The sequence below is a fragment of the Antedon mediterranea genome, chromosome 5 (genome assembly GCF_964355755.1).
Source record: "Antedon mediterranea chromosome 5, ecAntMedi1.1, whole genome shotgun sequence".
NCBI classification, from domain to species: domain Eukaryota; kingdom Metazoa; phylum Echinodermata; class Crinoidea; order Comatulida; family Antedonidae; genus Antedon; species Antedon mediterranea.
The window spans coordinates 8,542,169-8,563,627 of NC_092674.1; the positions used below are offsets into that span (position 1 = coordinate 8,542,169).

The 21,459-nt window shown below is 34.3% G+C and overlaps 3 protein-coding genes across 3 annotated transcripts; all 3 read right to left on the reverse strand.

Moving 5' to 3' along the window:
• Positions 1-359: 359 nt before the first annotated feature.
• LOC140048500 (atrial natriuretic peptide receptor 1-like) lies at positions 360-11,134 on the reverse strand. The gene is made up of 11 exons (XM_072093232.1): positions 11,010-11,134; positions 10,478-10,646; positions 5,363-5,509; positions 5,004-5,178; positions 4,297-4,437; positions 3,865-3,988; positions 3,664-3,732; positions 3,316-3,490; positions 2,895-2,993; positions 2,382-2,473; positions 360-1,136 (listed from the first exon to the last, which is right to left on the reverse strand). Exons 1-11 carry the CDS (start codon positions 11,109-11,111, stop codon positions 1,023-1,025), a joined length of 1,407 nt encoding a protein of 468 aa, XP_071949333.1. The 5' UTR covers positions 11,112-11,134; the 3' UTR covers positions 360-1,022.
• Positions 11,135-11,177: 43 nt separating this feature from the next.
• On the reverse strand, positions 11,178-13,101 carry LOC140049662 (uncharacterized; the record flags this gene model as incomplete). The annotated part of the gene is made up of 4 exons (XM_072094612.1): positions 13,037-13,101; positions 12,660-12,824; positions 11,642-11,719; positions 11,178-11,186 (listed from the first exon to the last, which is right to left on the reverse strand). Coding segments are annotated over exons 1-4 (312 nt in total), but the record flags the coding sequence as incomplete, so codon positions are not given.
• Positions 13,102-16,747: 3,646 nt separating this feature from the next.
• On the reverse strand, positions 16,748-20,429 carry LOC140049663 (atrial natriuretic peptide receptor 3-like). Its single transcript, XM_072094613.1, has 5 exons — positions 19,718-20,429; positions 18,723-19,024; positions 17,834-17,969; positions 17,293-17,330; positions 16,748-16,771 (listed from the first exon to the last, which is right to left on the reverse strand). Exons 1-5 carry the CDS (start codon positions 20,427-20,429, stop codon positions 16,748-16,750), a joined length of 1,212 nt encoding a protein of 403 aa, XP_071950714.1.
• Positions 20,430-21,459: the final 1,030 nt, after the last annotated feature.

Genomic DNA, 21,459 nt, shown 5'->3' on the forward strand with positions numbered 1-21,459 from the left:
ATTGTAATCTAACCAGACAATTATCATGTTTAGTTTATTTCACTTTATTGATGTTGTACATGATGAGATTAAATTAATACTCGTCTTTGCCCCAGGCCAGCAATTCCTTTTTTTTTCTAAGCTTGATGCTCTCTTAAATTAATGTAAAGTATTTTGCTCTTGAGCTGTGCAATTGTAAAATGGTACCACCACTATCAGTAATCAAGCTGGGATCGGTGTTCATTGATGCGTAACCAATACGTAACATAGGTAACTAATATGTAACATTATACATTATAATTTCAATCGAGCTATTTCTTATGAATGACATGCGGGTGTGATATCACAACACATAAAATGCACAAGAAATATTAACGTATCTAAATATATTAATTTATTGCACAAATTTTAGCAACACGTATTTAAAACTAGAAGATCTTCTATCAAAACAACAGTATGTTGTAACCAATTTGGTATCGTCATTGTTAAATCTATCTACAAAAACTTCGTCTCCTTCATTCATATATCTTATCTATAAATATGCCCTTTGATTAATTGTAGTACAGGCCTATTAACTATTTAATATCAGGCCTTATCAAAAATCGTATTATAGAAAGCACACAATTTGTTTATTTTATTGCACATTTCAATTCAAATTTTAATCAAACTGTTTAAAAAAACTGATACATCATAATGCTAATGCTAAAAATTACAACAAACATACGTTGATAGTTTATCATAGTTGAGGTCGCTATAATATAAAATACCAGATTGGAAAATTTAATATAATAGAGGTCGCTCCATCATTTTTTTCACATCTTATGGATATTTACATGAAAACGTTATTACCTTCTACTATTAGTTACAGTACCTCAACAACGATACACTTTAGTTTGTTTTTAATTCAGAAGTTCACTGCAAATGATCTCCAAAATACATTTTTCAAACCATTCTACTCTTTATCAAAATGTTTTGTTTTTGTTTTTCAAGGTAATTACGTCAAAACACTATTTTTTTTAAATTTAAGGACATTACCCATTATACTAAACGGTGGAACAATTATCAAGTGAAGGTGCGGCAAGAGTGATCTCCGGTAACTCAAATTCTGAACCGTCTTTTCTTCCTTTCAACCAAAACGTTGTTAATGGTTTTTTTCCCTGAAATGAAACGGGTACAATAATGAAATAATGCCATTACAACACAAACCGCCCGATTTGTAATACAACATTAATAAATCATATGTATGCAATGGATGTGTTTCCAAAACAAACAAAAGCAAAATTTGAAAACTCTACAAAGTGAAATCCGATTGATTGATAGATAACAAGGCCATATAGATGGCTGCAGTCACGTGCTCATTAGTGTTTACCGACCGACCGGCCAACCGACCGTCCAACCTACCAACTGACCAAAATTGCTGAACAAAATGTTGAAATGTTGAAATGTTTAAAATCATTTATATTTTTTTAATTTACACGTGCGTAGCCTGTCACTTTTGACGTGCTCGTATAACGTAATTTCGAGTTGAAAAGTAAGTCAAGAAAACAGAAATCGGGCAATAAGAGTGCGTAATAACATTTAACGCGAAGTGCGCGCGCAAAAATCTGCGCACTCATGGCAATTTTGTAAACGCTTAAAATTGCCTGAAACGTACTCTTATTTCATCGAAAATAAATTTTGAAAATTTTAAGCGCGCGTACGGATGCGTTACATGCGCTACGCACGTAATTGTATTGCCATATGATGATTTATGCCCTGAAATTTATGAGTACCAAATTTTATTTAATTGTGATTGATGGTTGTGAAGATATGATTACAAACGTGATTTCGTTAAATCATGCGTAGACCGTGTAATTTTTTATTGCGCACCGTGAAAACATAACCACATCGATTCCTGGCCATAAGGAATATACTGTGAAAAATTGACTTAGCTAGATTAAACTGATATCAAGATAAGGTCATATACAAGTTAGTGTTTACCGACCGACCAACCGACCAACATAGTGAGCTGTAGAGTCGCGTTGCACGCGACTAAAAACAACCTCACCTACTAAAGTGTGCTTACACTGGGAATTAGAGAGCTTCATAAGAATGTTACTAAAATCAGTATTAGACTAAAGCTTGGTTCCCACTAGAACGTAACGCAAGGACGTAAACGCAACGCAAGCGTTTTAACCAATGACAAGCGAAGTTATAGACAGTTAGCAATCACACGCGAATAAGCCATCGCTTGTGATTGGTCAATTCACTTGCGTTGCGTTACGTCCTTGTGTTGCGTCGCTAGTGGGAACCACGCTTTAGTAGGTGGTAGTGGTGGACATATGCGATAGTAGTGGTAGGCGGAAGGCGGTAAGTAGTAGTGGTAGGCGGTAGTGATAAAGTGGATAAGTTAATTTACATACCTTTACGGTTATTTCTCCTCTTTTTTCCATATTAAAAGTGTCAAATTTGCTCAAAATATTGTGAGTTGCACTACTTACATGGACCATCATTGCTGAAATATTAATAATTAAATCGTGGCTGTAGCAATAGCAATCAATAGTAACATACGCTGGTGGTGGTGGTGGTATTGATGGAAGTGTTATTAGTTGGTATTATATTGTTAGTTTTGGTAATGGTAACAGTTATAGCGTTATAAAAATTTGGAACAGATTACCAAGTCACATTAAGCACTTAGACGACTATAATCAGTTTAAAAAACATTTAAAAGCACTATATTTCAAAGAATGTTACGATACTAATTGATGTGAAGCGCCGCTGATTATAATTAAATGTTGTATAAATGTGCGCTATACAAGTAATAATAATAATAATAATAATAACAAAAACAGTTACGGATTGTAATTATTATAGGTGTATAGTTACTTTATATTATTATACTGTAGGCCTACTAATAATTATGTTCCTACACTTACCTAACCCACTTGACTCCATCCTAGAAGCCGTGTTTACTGTATCTCCAAACAGGCAATATCTTGGCATCTTTAGTCCAACAATTCCAGCTACAACTGAGCCTAGAATGAACAAATTTTGGCCGTTGTGATTTTTTTTCTATTTTATCCAAAAAAAAGTAGTGAGAAAACTCTAATACAGAAAGAGTAGGATAGAAACTATCTGCCATATTCCTTCTACAGAAAGTTACAGTGTTAACTTGTGCTGTTTGACAGAAGTATTAATTTGTCTTTCTTAGCTTTCTATCAAGATTTTTTGTAACGACAAAACAGTTTTTCCTAAAATTGTTGTCATTTCTGAGAGGTTTAGTTATTTTTTATTTCCAACTACAAGTTATGTAATAATAATTATGTTACGTTATTTATACTGTATTACGTTGTCTACCTGAGTGAATTCCAACTCGTAACTGCATCCGATGCCCAGGCCTGTGTCGAATACTGAAGTGTTTAACTTTGTTTAGTAATGCCAGAGCCATACCGGCTATTTCTCCAGCATGATAATTACTAATTCTTTCTGGTAATCCTGATACTACCATGTATGCATCTCCAATTGTCTCAACCTACAGAATATAAAGATATTTAAAAAAAGTTAGTATAATAGTTTTTAGCGGTTTTGATTCCTTAGTGTTCTTAAATAGTGCATTTAATTGTAAAGTTTAAAAAAAATCGCCCTATTAATATTACAATGTATAGAAAATATATATTTAGGCAAAAGTGCAAAAAAAATGTTTACCTTGTAGACGTTGTAGTGATCTATGACATCATCAAAAGCTGTGTAAAGATCGTTTAACATAGCAACTACCTAAAAACATAAATTGTGTTACACAATAATGAATAGAAAAATTCTGAAGAACATGACTTTCTGTACCTTTTTGATTTGTCTTCGGAAAAAATAATCTTAATAGCGCAGTCATTAATTATCATTTTACTAAACCTGTAAAGGTGTGCTCTCCGATGCTAGCTTTGTAAATCCGACAATATCACTAAAATAGATGGTAACCTCTTCAAAATACTCAGCCTCCACTTGTAAACCTTTCTTTAACTGATCAGCAACAGATCTGAAAAAAATTATGAAAAAAGAGTAAAAAAATGCATGTATTTCTTTTCTATAAAAAGTATAAAAGAGTTTGCGCAAAGTGGTATCCGATTCTTTTTAGTTTGTACTGCATTTAGACTATTGCGTCAGTATTGACTTTGCGCATGTACAGCAACTGTTATAATAAGTTTTAAAAGTTTGTGCAAAGTGATTTGTTCTTTTTCGTACTTCATTTAAAGTTATTATTTATAAACTTATATTGTGTAGGCCTAATAAATATTACTAGTCACCGTCTCTAATCAATTAAAAATGGTTACAACGTTTGTCTACCTTGGTAGCATCTGGTACAGGAGTTGATCTGTTTTGTGTTTCTCCTCTTCAAGTTCTAATGTTCGGTCATGAACCAATTCTTCTAAATTATTAGCATATTTTTCCATCATACTTATCATATTATCAACAATGTTTATTGATCTGGAAAGAATCATATATATGCGTATTTAACAGTAGGCCTAGCAATATTAATAGCTCTTCACATTGAGACCACCTATAATGTATATAGTATACTGTAGTCACTATTCTGTGAAATCATGTCATAACTGCTGTTAATCTCAGAATGTGGTACACATCATCTCATGCTTGTGTATTTTACCTATTTTTCTTATGAACTAAGTTCCTGTCCCAAAACTAAGCAAATGCGAAAACTTTTTTGTTATTTCTTGCAATACAATCAATCCTTTTAAAGCAAAGTTCAAAATTGCACCATTATGCTTCTCATTAGGTGAAAAAAATGAGTAACATGTAAGTAGAATAGTGTAACGCTCTGCCTACCTCTGTCCACACTATAAAACTATAGTTTGATAAAAAAGTGTGATGTTCCAAAATATAGTCATAGTCATGTCCATATATGGGCAAATCACATTTGTTGTCATATTCTGATACACAGAGCTTAAGGCTCATATTTGAATGTAGATGTGTATCTTAATGTTCTTTAGTATTTAGAACCAAAAATAATGAATCGTTGTAAAGCGAAAACATACTTGCCACCAGAAATCTTTTTAAGTTCAGATTTAATTTTTGAATAAGTTGGTCTTTTTGTCGGCTCTTCATCCCAACAAGATTTAATCAAGAGTAACATCTGTCTCTTACATGCATCGACAGGAATGACTGGGCGTACATTCGGGACCGTTCCCAGTCTCACTGATTCGATAATATCTATAATTAAAATGTGAATTAGTTATAAATATATATGCCATAAAAGTGGAAAAAGTTGCCGAAAATAATTAAATTAATTTTGATATAATTGGAACTTTAATCAAATTTGGAACGCCTATACCAATAGTAAGATTATTATTTTTCAGTGGTATACATCCTTATCGTATTAAACCTTATATTTCACCTTTTGGTTCCACAACCTCAAGCATGCTGCTAAACGGCCCAGTCCGGAGGACGATCTCCTGCAGAATAATCCCAAAGGCGTATACGTCACCATGAACTTCCAGAACGGGTTTGAAGCGTAATAACTCAGGGGCAGTCCAGAATAACTCTTAACAAAGCAAAGCATTGATAGTCCAGTCAATCTAGTGATATTTAGAGGTAAACCCACCACAAATTGCAATAGTAACAAAACATTGATTTTTTCATTCCAAATGTAGTTTAGAATGACATATTAAAAGTCACCGAAAATTGAAGCATTGGAACACATTATTTTTTACGTAATCTCAACAACTATATAGTGATTTTATTTAATAAATATTTTGGGGTAGGGGGTAACATTTATGCCCATAAATTGTGGTTTTATAATCCAATCTCAATAATCTTAATATCAATGTGTAGAATATATATTTCTTTCTAATATGCAATTTAAAAAAAACAAAATACAACATTTATTTATATAACTAGAGGTCAAAAGGTTATTGACCTTTTACAAAAACTCATTTTTTTCCTTTAAAAAATGATTAACTGTAATATTGTGCCATAATTGTATATGCATTTAATCAAAATTGTGTTTTATCTGTACCTATCGATATATAAAATAGGAAACATGATGTTAACTAGAAGAATTTTAAAAGTAATGATGTACTATTCTTATTGAAATTGATTCTTGATCAAATGTAATGTAAACAATTTTGGGGTAGGGGGTAGCGTTTATGCCTATAATCCATTGTTTTATAATCATATCTAAATAGCTTTAGTACCAATGTGTAGAGTATATATATCCTACTAATAATATACATTAAAAAAACAATTAATACAACAGTTATACGTAACTAGAGGTCAAAAGGTCATTGACCTTTCAAAAAAACTCAAATTTTCTTAAAATAGCGTAAAACTAAATTATGTTTATATATATTATATTTATATTTTGGAAGTATTTGGTGCAAATAATTTTTTTCCTGTACCTATTGTATCGTCATGAAATAGGAAAAATGATGCTAGCTAGAAGAACATTAAAATTCATTAGCGGTATGTACTATTGTTGATTAATTAATGAGTCTTGATAATTTGGAATCAACTCATGATTTACTATAGATAGATTTTTGATAATTTTAGTATCAACGAATGTACGTAATGACAAGTATTTGATCTTCGCAGGGTTGCGTCTTCTCTCCTCTTCTGTATATTATATACACGGATGACTGTCGGAGCAAACAGGACAATAGTCATCTTTTCAAATTTGCTGACGACACTGTCTTGCTGGGCTCCTTCAAAATTCACAGGACGGTCATGGTTCCGCATTAGATGGTTTTATCCAATTTTGTGGAAACTCCTACTTGGAACTCAATGTGACCAAAACCAAGGAGATAATTGTAGATTTTAGGAAGGAGAAAGGACGCAGCCCTCTGGTATCCCCCACAAATGACAAACCAGCGATATTGCCCATTCCTTTAAATACCTAGGTACTATATTTGAGGACAATCTCAGCTGGGAATTAAATACAGAGGCAATAGTAAAGAAAGGACACCAGAGACTTCATCTGTTAAGGAAGCTGAACCATTTTAATGTCGATAAAGTAATTCTCATGGTTTTTTATAATTCCTTTATTGAGAACTTTTTAACTTTATATGCTGGTTTTTTAGTCTTATGGTCAAAGAGAGAAACTCACTACAAAGAATTGTTAACTTGAGTTCTAAATGAATAGGTTGTCAACTTCGTAGCTTATCTTCCTTCTGTGACATGCAAACTCTAGAAAAAAGTAGAGCTATTCTAAAAAATGTTAACCATGCCTTGTTCAGTGATTTCGAGCTCATGCCTCATGGGCGTTGCTTTCAATGCCCGGCATGTAGAACAAACTGGAAAAGAAATTTGTTTTTGCCATCCGACCCTTAAATTCTTGAACTGTGACTCTTGTTATATTGTACTGTATATTGTGATATTTTTGTATATTTTGTAAGATCATTTTAATCCAGACCTTTTTATTGAATTGCTCCGTGTGGGATGATATATTTTAATCCTTCAATGCCATTGCATTCAAGTATAATCTTTATTCGTTCCCACAAGGAGAAAATTCACCACATGTAGTTCTAATTACCCCTGAATGTTTCAAGAAGATACTCAGGTTCTGGCTTTAAGTCTGTGTGTAGAGGAACCAGGTTTCTATCATCTGATCTTCCATCCCCAATCCTCAAACACATATTTATTTATTTTATTTATTCGACTTCTCACTAACTCAGTTAGTGAAGGATCTGGACCAACAGGTGGTAAACACCTCTAAAATGGTTCAGTCCCAATTTGCACAGTGGCTGTGTGTGACAGTGGCTGTGTTTGTGTGGACTAGTACACCGGGGTAACCCCCTACTCGTCTCGAAAGATGTACTAGGTTCTTTAAAGTGCGCATGAGCTAGTGTACACTGGACCTACGGTTTATAGTCCTTATCCGAGAAGACTCGTTCTACCACCAGAACCATGGAGCGAGTGAGCCTCGAACCCTTGCCGATTTTATGGCTACGTAATTACGGTTCCACTGTCTTAACCGCTCGGCCACTCACTCGCTTTATCAACCCCACTCCATTGCTAAAAGATATCTTGAACTTGAACATGATGTTAAGTACCTTGGTTGTGGTACGATTATGAAGTTGGCGATATGCTAGGTTGTACTTGTAGATGGGATGGAGTCAAAGGCATTCCACGTTGTCCAGGTAGTCCATTGTACAGACGCACTAAATCATTTTCTCTAGCAACCACAATGTCATCCTTTGTAGCTTGTTTGCATCTGAAGACTACAGCATCATGTAAGAAATAAGTGCAATGACAAGCTTTTTATAGAGCAACTTGTTTTCCAATTCCGAAAACTCTGGATGTTGTGTCACCAGTATCGCATGAGCAAACAGAAGGTTATCACAGATGTCTCTCAAATGTACTGTTTGAACCAGTTTGATAGTCCAGCATCTCAGTTCCAGTCTAAAGAATATCACAAGATGTTTTAAATGCTTGACTGCAGAGGAGCACTAGTAGATCCGTGTCATCGGATAATGACAGATATTTTCCTGTTTGCCGATTCAATGGTTGTTTGTACTATCCGAAAGAACATTACCATGTGCGCCGTCTTTGGTGGATGAACCGCTTTCATAATTATCAAAGACTATGATGGCAGAGCAATATTTTTTACAGATCTCTACACTATTCCATGGAATGCTGTGCAGTAGAGCACTACCATCTAAAATGTAGGCCTACTGGACATCATTCAGTGAGTTGGATGTATTAGACTATTCAGAAGAAGTTGTTTCCACGTGGCATCATGTTGGTTTATTAGCTGAAAGTATTGTAAGTTGGTAGTTTCAAAAAGTGCTGGTGGATAACAAAGTCACCTCGAATCTCCTCTGGAACTGTAGGATTGATGCACACATATGACTTTATTGCCAGGATCTTGAATACATTGCAAGACTTTTCTAATATTCCAAGTCACCTGCAGTAACTCCTGTGTCAATGGTATGAAGTCTCTGAGTCGTAACCAAATGGATTTTTCAATTGCCATTGTGTTCCTGACGTGTGGCCATAAGGTCTTATGTTGGCCACTGCTGGAGTAACGCCCTGATACTATTGCAAGGCATTACATACATTTCAGCACAGATTTGGTCTGGATGTACGCATTCCTATATCTCTTGTCAAACCTCTGGTTTTCTTTGAGGCTTCTCATAGAAACTTTTTCAATCACCAGGTCTGTTGACAATCCAGCCCAGATGGTCCGAACGTCATACATACAACATGGAGGTCATTGTCAAACTGCTGTTGAACATTTTTGTATTTCTACTGGTTAAAAAATCGTTAAAATACTTATACATCCCAATATAAATACTGTAACCATGGCAACACAAATGCCATCTGGAAAAAATGGAATGTAGATCATCCAGAAGCAACAGGAACGGAGATGTCGCTCATCTGCATCTTGAACTGGTCATGTGTATCGCGTTGGACTGAAATGTTCACCCCAGAGTATCCCTGTGTGTTTACCATTGTTGTTTACAGCGAAAACAACATTTTTAGCCAAAATTGACACATTATGTTTTTTTTTCCGCAAAAAGGACATTCTAAATAAAATGTTATGACTATAAGTTTGATATCACTGAATAGAAAATTTAATAAGCTTTCGGATGACATAAATCCCACTTCTATATAATGTATTTTATATGGTTAAATATATGTAATTAATGGGGCATATTAATTTTGACTTAAAATGACCTTTATTGACCTCTGACCCCTTGACCCAATGCTTGGATTTTCGGTGACTTTTAGTATGTCGTTCTACACATTATATAGAATTAAAAAATACTAGCTTTGTTACTATTGCAATTTGTGGTGGGTATATCATTAGATTGACTGGACTATGAAGTAATACTTAAAGTCTATAATATCTAGAAATTAGTGTAGCTGCCAAAATTCGCCTATTCGGATGGCACAAAGATAGCTTAGCACTATCAGTGTAAGCAAGATATAAATATCCATAACACTGTAAACTGCAATTTTCAAATAGGCCTATAGTATTTTATTCTTTAGCCGACTTACTTATACTCTTTCCTTCTACGGTTTTTTTTTGTCAATTGAAATTCTCCAAAAACTAGAATTTTCAAATGGTATTTTAATCATTAGCAGACTCCCTAGATTTTCTTTCATTGTAATTTCTGAACGAAGTATTTGTCAATTTAAATTCTCATTTTTAAATAGTATTTTAGTCTTTTAGCAGACTTCCTATATTTCCTAATTAATTGTACTTTCTGAACTTTAGGAGAGGTAATTTGTCAATTGAAATTCTCCAAAATTGCAAACTGAAATTTTCAAATAGTATTTTAATCTTTAGAAGACCGTTCTATCTTATTTCTATCATTTTACTTTTTAAACGTTGGCAGCTGTATTTTGTCAAATAAAATTCTCCGAATTGCAAACTGCAGTGTTCTATGTATATGATATTGGACAGAAACTTTCTTTCATTCTGAATGTTAGGAGCGATTTCTTTTTAATTTTCATTCTCCAAACTATAGATATTTATTATCTAACAAGATCATTGTTTTATACATACGTCTACAAGTTATGTTTTCATCCTCTTCGGTATCGATTTCTTCGTTTCTTCTGAATTGAGTTAATCCAAAATCAGTCAATTTACAAACCCAGTGACTGTCCACTACACAATTTGAAGATTTTAGGTTCCCATGTTTTTTCATCGGACTCTGGGATAAAAATTCCAATCCCTGAAAAGAACGAATTATAACCATAATACTGATATGCTTTGTTATAGGGATAAAGTATGTAAGTGTTGAGGCGCTTTGTATACATATAATAATATTATTCATATTATCGCCTGGGCTATAAGAATGTTTACAAGCGTAAACGATTTTTGGATGGCCTACGATTATTGTAAAAATATTATATTATCAAAATGACATTTATAGAACACATTTTACAAATCATTTTGAAATTTTACTATTTCTGTATTTGTCAACTATTTAAAACCCGGTAAGTCTACCCTTTAAATCGGTAATACAATCAAACTTCAGTAATTAAATAATATGATGAATTAGAGATTAACTGATGAATAGAATAACGGTATTCACCTGAATAATGTCTGAAGCAAACGACAATTTGAAATTCTCGTCAATAGAAATGTCTGTGTTTTCTAATACATCTGCCAGACTGCCTTTGTTGCAATATATCATGACGTAACAGATGTCAGGAGCAATGGTGCACGCGCCTACAAACCTATTTATGTTAGTATGTTGTAGATCTATCATCTTAAAGAAAAACGAAAATAGTAAACACAGATAAAGAAGAATTCTGCAAATGAGATTCGAACTAGGACATTTTTCTACTTGATGTCTTATTATCAAACTCCGATTGGATATTCTGCACTTTTTAAGTTTAGCCATTCGCTTAGGAAAATAGCAGATATAAGCATTAATTATGTATTTCTTCAAGAAAAAATGTTAGGTATACTTTTATATACGTTACTTATATTTTTAATATACAATCATGATCTCATGTTATAAAAACAGTCCTGGCAAAAGTGATGAAAACATAATGCAAAATCAAAGGAGACTAATATTGTGTATTTTGATAATATACGTGTGTTTCATTTAAATGCATACGATTTGTGTGGTGTATAGGCCTACGTGTTTGTGGTGAATTGCTTGTTCCGTATAGTTCTAGTGGTAACCAAGCTTGTGGTGCCTTCTGTATTTTTACATACCTGTTTCATCTCAACGAGTAACTCTCGATCTATTGTTATACTTGATTTTCTTACTTGTTTAATTGCTACTCTGTTTCCCTTTAATAAAAATAAATGAATTGATGAAATTCAAACAAACTATTAAAGAAAGTCGGTCCTACATATTAGTAACAGTTAACAAATACTTGAAGTAATACCATGTACCGTAGTTTCGTAAGCTTTCGATTTACGACTCGACCGACGACCAACCTAGGTCAGGTCAATCGATGTGACGTCGGTCGTCGTCTGGACCATAAAAAAAAAACATCAAATCTGTGTTGAGGTGAGTAACGAGGACACACGCCCCAATCCCAATATCTCCGCATGTGCACAATCAACTACATCTTCTTGACCCAATAGAGAGGTTTCGCAATCTTACGAATACGATAACGAAAACGGATACGTCACGCACACGTATTCGTTTTCGTAAGCCATAAAAAATCTGTTTCGAATGGCAACGAAATATTGAGGTGCGTCCAAAATATGACTGCGGTAAATTTGAGCGAAGCGCAGGTACGTATTGCTTGGTGCTTGGCTGCCTAGGCCTAGCGTAACATCAAAGCGAGTGAGGACTTTAAAAACTGCTATTTATCAAAATTGACTTGGCACTTTAGTAAATTACTTTAGTAAATTACTTTCAATAAATCTAGTATTATATTATAATCATGAATCATTTCTGATTCAAATGCAAAATGTGCAAAATAGATCAAAAACTATACTCGTTTTGTTGTTACGAATATGACTGGTGATATTCGTCAACACGAATACGCTTTACGAATATGAAATGGGGATCAGCTCAAAAGTTTCACAAATGTATGACGTATCCGTTTTCGTTATCGTATTCGTAAGGTTGCGAAACCTCCCTAATGTGTCGTAACAGACTGCAGTGTTTAACAAATGTTTTGTCTCCTTAAAAATGAGTATAGAGGGGTGTTCCAGAGCTACAACTCCACAATGCAATTTATGCTCTTTATTGAAAAAATAAAAACCTATTCTCTACCTTGTAGTAGCCGACTTTGCAAAATTTCTGGCTTCCACCAAAAAGTGAACTATTCATACCGCTCTGTACAGACGTTGGTCTATTTTCAATAGCTTGCGTTTTTCCTGTTGTTATACTTTTGTTTGATATGTTTTTTGAAGAATAGTTACTTGTTAAATGAGACCTCTGAAAAATGTACAAATCTTATGATAGATTTTATTAAGGATTTTAACTAGTTTTTAAACTTAGTAATTGTATCTATTTTTTGTATAGTTCACACATATTTCATGTTTTATCGTTTATAAATGTATACCATTTCAACAAGTTTTATGTGGCATTATAAAATATTTCATAGACCAACGAAAGAAACCCTTTAAGCACAAGTAAGCAGAACTTACAAAAATAGATCTTGATTTGTTCAGTGGAAAGTCGATTTCACTGTAATTAATCAGCCACATGTTGATGTCTTTCAAGGAGGATTCATATTTCATTCGCCTATTATTTGAAATTAAAATTTTAAAACATTATCTCTTTTATATTGCCTAGCCGATTGTCGGTACTGTATCTATTTCCGAAGTATCATAGGAATATGTGTGTGTTTCACATGTATCTAGTAGTAACCTAACCCTAACCTTGCATGATACAGGCACCACATACTGTATTACCAAATATTCATATGATACTGTATCTGTGGAGATACAGCATTGGGAACCGGGATGGTTTAGCGGAGCTCTGAAGTTGGCGTCAACACCAGAGTTTGGTATGTGAGAAAACTGATATTTTTATAAGATCAGTACTCTCTGAGTGATATTAGAAGGTAGAGTTTATTATTCATAATTATCTTGCCTTCGTATATAACACACGTGTTAAACACGTATTAGAAATGAGCAGACAGATCTGGGGGAGGCATCAAGGCGTAGACCATTGTGGCGGTAAAGGAATCGACTTTTACAAAGGTTTAAGAGAAAAGTTACATTCAGTTACAATCTAAAACTAGATTTAATTCGTCACTATGACGAATTATAGGTTATATGCATTGATTTTAATAAAGATAATTGATTTTTAAAAGATATTTTGATTCATTGATTTTCTCAGATTCTTTAATTATTTATAATATATGATAGGACCTTGCTAACGCGAATACAATAGCCGGTATCACAATCCGATCAAAGATCCCTCTGCGTATAATGTCATAAACCACATTTGCTGTTACATAATAATAAAGACATAAGTTATTTTTTATCTAGATTTCATTATAAATCATGTGTATAATATATACACTAAGAAATAAATTTGAACAAACAATACGGATAATAAAAAAAAATCTTATTTCGTTTCCCAAGGTGAGACTCGATCTCGGTACCTTGAGTGCCATAGACACGAGCACACACCACCGAGCCATACACAACTGTCTAAAAATTGTAGAAAAATTCCTCCGTGTATTTACTATGCAGTAACCACTTTGGTGCAGATAGATTATTACATACCGCAATGAATTATAATTTTTTACTATGATGACATCTCTAAAAATGTACAAAAATGATGCACTGTCAAACTATATACTTTTAACTTTAATATATGAACTTTTGGAGGAAGAAAGTTAATGTTAAGTTTGTTATTTTGGCCTAAGAAAATGTTATAATTTGTTTGATTGTCGAAATGAATTTTTTTTAATTTAACATGCAATTAATTATGGCTTAATCAACTTTTGTTCCCTTAGTTTAATAATAAATCATACATAAGATACATACACTTCAAGAAAATGAAATAAAAAATATGTGTTCCCGAGCATTCTGACGATCTATATTAATTTTAAAATTTAGCATATTTTCACCATTTTGTTAACTTACACGTGCGTAGCCTGTCACTTTTGACGTGCTCGTATAAGGCAATTACGCGTTGAAAAGTGAATAAAATATGATGATATTATTAAAGAAAGGTTGTACAACCGAAATCGGACAAAAAGAGTGCGCATTAACGTATAACGCGCAGTGCGCGTGCAAAAATCTGCGCACTCATGGCAATTTTTTAAACGCTTAAAATTGCCTGAAACGTACTCTAATTTCATCGAAAATAAATTTTGACAATTTTGAACATTTTAAGCGCGCGTACGCAAGCGTTATATGCGCTACGCACGTAATTGTATTGCCATATGATGAAATATGACCTGAAATTTATGAGTACCAAATTTTGTTTAATTGTGATTCATGCTTGTGAAGATATGATTACAAACGTGATTTCGTAAAATCGCGCGTAGACCGCGTAATTTTTGATTACGCATCGTGAAAATATAACCACATCGATTCCTGGCCATAAGGAATATACTCTGAAAAATTGACTTAGATAGATGAAACTGATATCAAGATAATTCACGGACAAAATAGTGCTAAGGAAAGAATAAATAAATAAATAAAGATTTTGACAGAATCAAGAGGTTATATGCATGATAATGCATATAACCTAATAAGCAGTTCTGAGTTTAATTATTATAAACGGTGAAATTACAAACATAAATCCAACAGCAAATATAAATATTTTAAGTTGGAATGATGATAGTTTGAATATTTCGTTTGGAAATTTCCCCTGTGGTACCATACTCTTCATCCAAAATGTCATATAGGCCCTACAAATCCATCAAACGTAAATTTGGTTGTGGGGATGATTATCTTCGTTTCTTTTAAGTTAAGTTGACAGTATAGGAAAAAATACACAGTTGGCGGTAAGAAATTGTTCATTGCGATAGGGTTAGTATTTTCACCTACCTATAGTTTACAGTCGCAACTGCGATTAATATTAGTGCTATACCTGCACCAACTAATCCACCAGCAAGACTCGCAATATCTGTTGGCAGAAAATAAGATAAACTAATTTCATACTGTCTTATTACGTTTCAGTCTTGTTTATAAATTCAGTGAAGACTAAGTACTCTCATTTTGTACAAATCATGTTTAAGCGTGGTTCCCACTAGCGACGCAACACAAGGACGTAACGCAACGCAAGTGAATTGACCAATCACAAGCGATGGCTTATTCGCTTGTGATTGCTAACTGTCTATAACTTCGCTTGTCATTGGTTAAAACGCTTCCGTTGCGTTTACGTCCTTGCGTTACGTTCTAGTGGGAACCAAGCTTAAGTAATTGATTTCCAAAAAAAGTTATCAATGAAATACAATATTAATAGAGTAGGCCTAGAATCAAACAGATAGAAAAATAGTAATGGATGTTATCTTTAAATGATCACTTAAGCCGATTTTCCACTAGGCGAATTTGTTCGCGCGAACCGAAATCGTCAGCTTATACGCATGTGAAGAAAGGTATTTGGAAGATGAAAATATGAATACGCATGCGTACAAGCTGGCGCTTTCGAATCGCGCGAACAAATTCGCCTTTGTGGAAAATCGGCATTAGGCTGTGTGAAAATGACCAATTATTTTTCTTGTTGGCCAGATTGCATTGCTAATAGTCTTCACTGGAGTACGCCATGTACTTTATCCTGGTGTCAAACCAATTGTAGCAAGTATTCATATTGGAGACATTTTCTTCATCATCTCTCCATGACGGACGAGACCATACTGCATTTCCTGAAGAAGATCTATTTCAAACTTCATTGTCCTTCCTTCACAATGTCACCAAAGAGTCTGACGTTAATTTTGGAGAACAACCATCATTTGTTTTGTCACTCAATTACCTTCTGTTGCAGCACCACATCTCAAAGAATCAATCTCTTTGTTTCTCAAGATTCACAACCATTTTTAGTAATATTGAGAAAACTGTTGCAAATTCATATACCGCGGCTCTTTTATACTATTATCAAGTTTTTCATTTTCGTCCTTGTCATAGCCATATCTCCTGTTGTGCTTATACCTTATTACTATACAAACGGTTAAAAGGAGTGCTAACCTATTGTTGATTGGCAGAATTCGTTGTTCCAACCACAATCCGGGTGATCTTTAGGTACCTCGGTAGATCCACTTGGCCAAATAATAACCACATTTTCATTGTATTTGAATACTGAAGAATCTGAATAGTACTCAGCTATGTCGTAAAAATAACCACTCATTTCGTTAAAATCTTGCAGAGCGAAGTCTGGGATACGATCACCATGTTCGTCTATTGTAACTTTTCCAGACATTCCTGTAATTAATAAAAAATTATTTTCATGGATATTGGCCCGTATTCTTGGATATAGTCCTCGACTAGCTTTAGTCTATAGGCAAATGCAGACTACAAAAACTGTTTGTATAATTTAAACATATTCGTGACGTATATCAATAATACAAGTATTACTTAAAGAAGCATCATTTGCCCACCCTTAATGTTCGCGAGTTTCACAATTGAACAACGGTCGCGAAAATTAAGGGCGCGCGAAAATATCAATGTAATCATACTAGTAGATAAAAGGGTCGATTGTTAATTACAATTTGGTTTTTGTAATTAGTAAATACACATTTGCATTACTCATATTCATTATTATGAACACGTACTAATATAACATAGTACATAATAATTTACAATATGTGCTTCCCTCCATGTACTCATTATTAGTAACTGCGGAAATTAGGTTTTTTTTATTGCATATCACGCTTGTATTACTTTAAGTTATGGCAACTTTTTGATACGCAATAATTATTCGTAAATGAGACATGTGAATTTACTAAGTTTTCTTGTCTGTAGTAAAGCTTCAAAGCAGTTTCTATCATAAATTTAAATCTTATTGAAATTACATTCATAAAAAGAATGGTAAGATAACCAAGTCTATAGCCTTCTGTCTAGTTAGCATTAAGTAGTGAGTAACCTCTAGTTCTTATATTTCTACACTTTGTCATTGTTTACACGTATGTAGATGTAAAGACAAGATTTGAACTCGTCACCAGGACAAGTTAGATGAGAGTAGATAATTAGTGTCTTATTCTAGGTTGAGAATCCACCCTTGATTAATCTAGGCCGTGTATTTTTACCCCAAGTAAACCACGCTAGCAGAGGTAGTACACTACGTATGTGGAAATTCGTATACACGGCTTATTAGTCGCGTGCAAACGCGACTCTACAGCTCACTATGTCGGTTGGTTGGTCGGTCGGTTGGTCGGTCGTTCGGTTGGTCGGTCGGTAAACACTAACTCAAATTTGAGCACGCGACTGCAGCCATGTATATGGCCTTGTTTTTTATGTATTTGTGTGTAATACACATACACTCACCTTCAAATGTTCTATTGAACAACTTACGCACTATATCATTTCCACTCAATTCGTCTTCTCCCGCCTCAAGAACAGCGTGAAGAGCCACTGCGTACAGGTACATCGCGTCGTAAAGCAATCCGGCGTGTACGTCAACCTTAAAGAGAGAATTGAACTTGATAATAGAACGGTATTTCAAATACCGATAAAACTTATGTATCTTGTTTATTTTGTAGAAAATTAAAATAAATTTCATTCATTCCATTAAGTTTATTCATCGATTTCCGGTGCAACATGGCGCTTTGGTCATGATTGAACCATGATCATTGTAGTTGGAAAGGCAAGCACGTGAACCACCAAGCTATAACTCATACCTTACTTTATATTTGTAACTAAATCAACATCTAATCCACCTCTAGGCATACTCATCTCGGTTGATATGATTCCCATAGGATTGTAGCAATTAAAGGCAATACACAACTTAATAGGACGACTTTATATCTGTCTATTTTTTTTTCTCAAAAATTAAAACTGTAAGTAGGTCTACTTTACCAATGATACTTTGTGTGACGTATTTGAATAACAGAATGCATCTTGCCTACCTGACAGCAGGAATTTAATGTGACATGGCATACACGTCACTTTCTGTGACGTCGAGATCGCGGTGTCACCGATGTCACGGGAATTGTCGGGATTGCCCCTTGATCTGATTTCTTAAATCTCTGAGGAGGCCGTGACAGTGACGCTAGCTTACTATGTAATCGCATATTGTGAATACTATGAAAATTACACTGTCTGTAAGTCGGTAGCGGATGACGTGATCGATGATGACTCCTTGCATGAAATGGTTAGCTTCCTGAGTTGAGAATATAATTCCGAGATGCTGTTATTATAACAAGACATAACTTACCGTTGAATCCTCTTCTAGAGGATCGTTAAACGGAGTGACAGCCATTCTTCTCCTAACCTCTTCTGTAAAGTTTTTATACTTTTGAGTATCAGGCTCAAGTATGTGTATATTAAAAATGCTACCAAATGCCTGGTGTGCATCGTCATCTCTTCCATCATCTCCCATCCACGTATTGTTTCCTATGAACGAGTTTTCGTACAAATCAACGGTGAAGAATATGTAATCCCCATTGATCATACCAAAATCATAAGCGTACAACATGACGTCACGGACATCACCTCCGTATGCAAACAATAGGATTACTGTAAAAAAACATTAAAACAATACATACATAGTTAAACAGACAAATAGATAGCTGACGTGTTATGTGTATGAGAGTGTTCTGTATTCTGCCTCCCTATATGGACCTAGCTGTGGAGAACAAGCACTAAGTATTCTCTGCATCCACAAGGTTACCCTGACCATGTTAAATCACACTCTACCACGTTTAATAATTCTACTGATGCGGTGACATGTGCACCATTTACACTAGGACGATAACGATCGACGATAAATAGACAAATATGCATTTTTCATACATAAAACAAAAGAAATACAAAAACTGTTCATTCTAGAATTATAGAATAACCATCTATGCTTCCTTTGATGAAAATGATCTTTTCACACGTTCAATCAAATGACGTCATGATTAGTAACAGCAATAATATCGTGACAATACAACGATTTTATTGTTTTTATTTATCATGACGTCATTTGATTGGAATTTAAAAAATCTTATTTTTATAAAATAAAAAAAAAAACCTTTCTAATTTCATTTGTTTGTTGTAATAAAAATGCATGCTTATATATATATATTTATCTAGTGTGCCTTTAGCAGCAGCTCAGGTTATCATAATCATAATGTACTAAGTTATCAAAAGTATGTCATAACATGCATATGAATATAGACCAATTCTGTAATGGTCATTTCAATAGAGAAACAAAATCATTCTTACTTCTGGCTTCGTCTTTAGTTTTTTCTAACGTTGTATAATGAGTGTCTTCAGTTCCGTACACTAGGTGTTCATTTCCAGGTTCAAAACTGCTGTATTGGGAAATTTCAACTCCAGCATCTTCAAGACTAGTCCGAACTTCCGACGAGGTTAACTGCCACGAGTGTTCGCTGGAAGTAATTATGGCAGCTCTAGACCATTCAAAACGATGAAAAAGCTCTACAATCATCGGTGCGCATCTGAAGTACGGACCAACAGTACGAACAAATGTAGGATAATTGAGCTTATTTGACATGGATGAAGATGTGCAGCCCCACGAAATCATAGGAAGATCCCAGGCCGCGGTTAAAAGTCCAGATGGCTCACAGACACTGTCACATCCGGCACCGATGAATCCATGTAGATGCAGAACCAATCCATGAGACCATAGATCAACTACTTCGTACAGGCCATCACCAGCATTACAACGTGTGTCGTTCCAGAGGAATCCGATCGATCGATTTGGTAAGAGCGCCGGATCATTCTGAATATCATCGATGGCGATAGATGCCGCGCTAGCGATCTTTGAACCTATTGGCCAGGAGCCTGTATATGGCAGCAATACACCAAGTACGATATCAGTGGTGTCTCCATATGACCCAACGCTTCCTAAAACCACATTTATGAAAGGTACGATCAGACAGAATCGAATGCATTGCTTTAACCTCATCGGCATCTTTGTCGATTGATTAAATTGTTAGAGATCATTGAATTTTACTGTGATTATCATTTCGTCATTTTAGCAGTAGAAGGACCTGTAAAAGATAACAAAAAGACAAACGTTTTATGTCACACCACTAGACTTTTAGAATCTTAAACTTGGTGAAAGTAATTTGACGAGATGGAACATCCGAATTTTCACTTGTAGCTGGTTAGCTTACTTGAACTACATGATATATTGCCTTTGTGTTGCATCTTCTTCTTCTTCAATAACATTTATTCAATAATGGTAAAGACAAATAATACAAGAATAATAAACAATAAGAAACAGTAATACAAAACAAAAACAAGAAAAGCTAAATAAGAGAAAGGAATGGCATCATTGGGGTCATGATTAGAAGTAAAAAACTTGTCTCACCATGACCCCAAGAGAGAGAAAAAAAAAAGATATAAAAGGCTACCTTTATAATTATTGCCATATAAAATTATTGTAGGTACAGTCTTTTAAAGGTGGAAACCAAACTTTAAATTGCAATATTAGGGTTTTTGTCATCTTTATCAATATCTTATTGCTTCGTCGAAAGTAAAAGAAGAACACAAGAATACAAATGTAATCGATGACAGGTTTTCAACCATTACTATTGTGTCAGCATTACTTAATTTTTTATTTATTTCTTTCGGAATCTCTGGTCCATATAAATTAAATGTAATTACAACCCATAATTACGTATAAGTTACCGATATTTGTTTACAAATAAGGTTTATCGCAAATAGCTTCTACAATGCATGATGGGAAGGGTTTGGGAGCAAACGTCACAACGTGTACGTACATGATTTGTTGTTTGTACGTACGCGTCGTGACGTTTGCTCCCAAATCCTTCCCACCATGCGTCGCGCACGCCATTTGTATGAGTAACTATACAATATGACATTATCAATAGGTATTTTTTGTGTTCGAATTCAAAATTGTACAATAGAAATGAATTAAAAATATTCTTTTTTAACAGTATTGTACAGATACTTTCGTCTGGAGCCATGTGCCGTTT

What these genes read in the sequence shown, in the direction of transcription:
- LOC140048500 (XM_072093232.1), bottom strand. Translation starts at nt 11,111, where the DNA reads ATGATATATTGCAACAAAGGCAGTCTGGCAGATGTATTAGAAAACACA. An exon ending in TTGCTTCAGACATTATTCAG is followed by an intron (nt 10,647 to 11,009) that starts GTGAATACCGTT and finishes CGTTCTTTTCAG; the next exon opens with GGATTGGAATTTTTATCCCA. An exon ending in TGAAAACATAACTTGTAGAC is followed by an intron (nt 5,510 to 10,477) that starts GTATGTATAAAA and finishes TGCTTTGTTAAG; the next exon opens with AGTTATTCTGGACTGCCCCT.
- LOC140049663 (XM_072094613.1), bottom strand. Translation starts at nt 20,429, where the DNA reads ATGCCGATGAGGTTAAAGCAATGCATTCGATTCTGTCTGATCGTACCT. An exon ending in AACTAAAGACGAAGCCAGAA is followed by an intron (nt 19,025 to 19,717) that starts GTAAGAATGATT and finishes GTTTTTTTACAG; the next exon opens with TAATCCTATTGTTTGCATAC. An exon ending in CTCTAGAAGAGGATTCAACG is followed by an intron (nt 17,970 to 18,722) that starts GTAAGTTATGTC and finishes TCTCTCTTTAAG; the next exon opens with GTTGACGTACACGCCGGATT.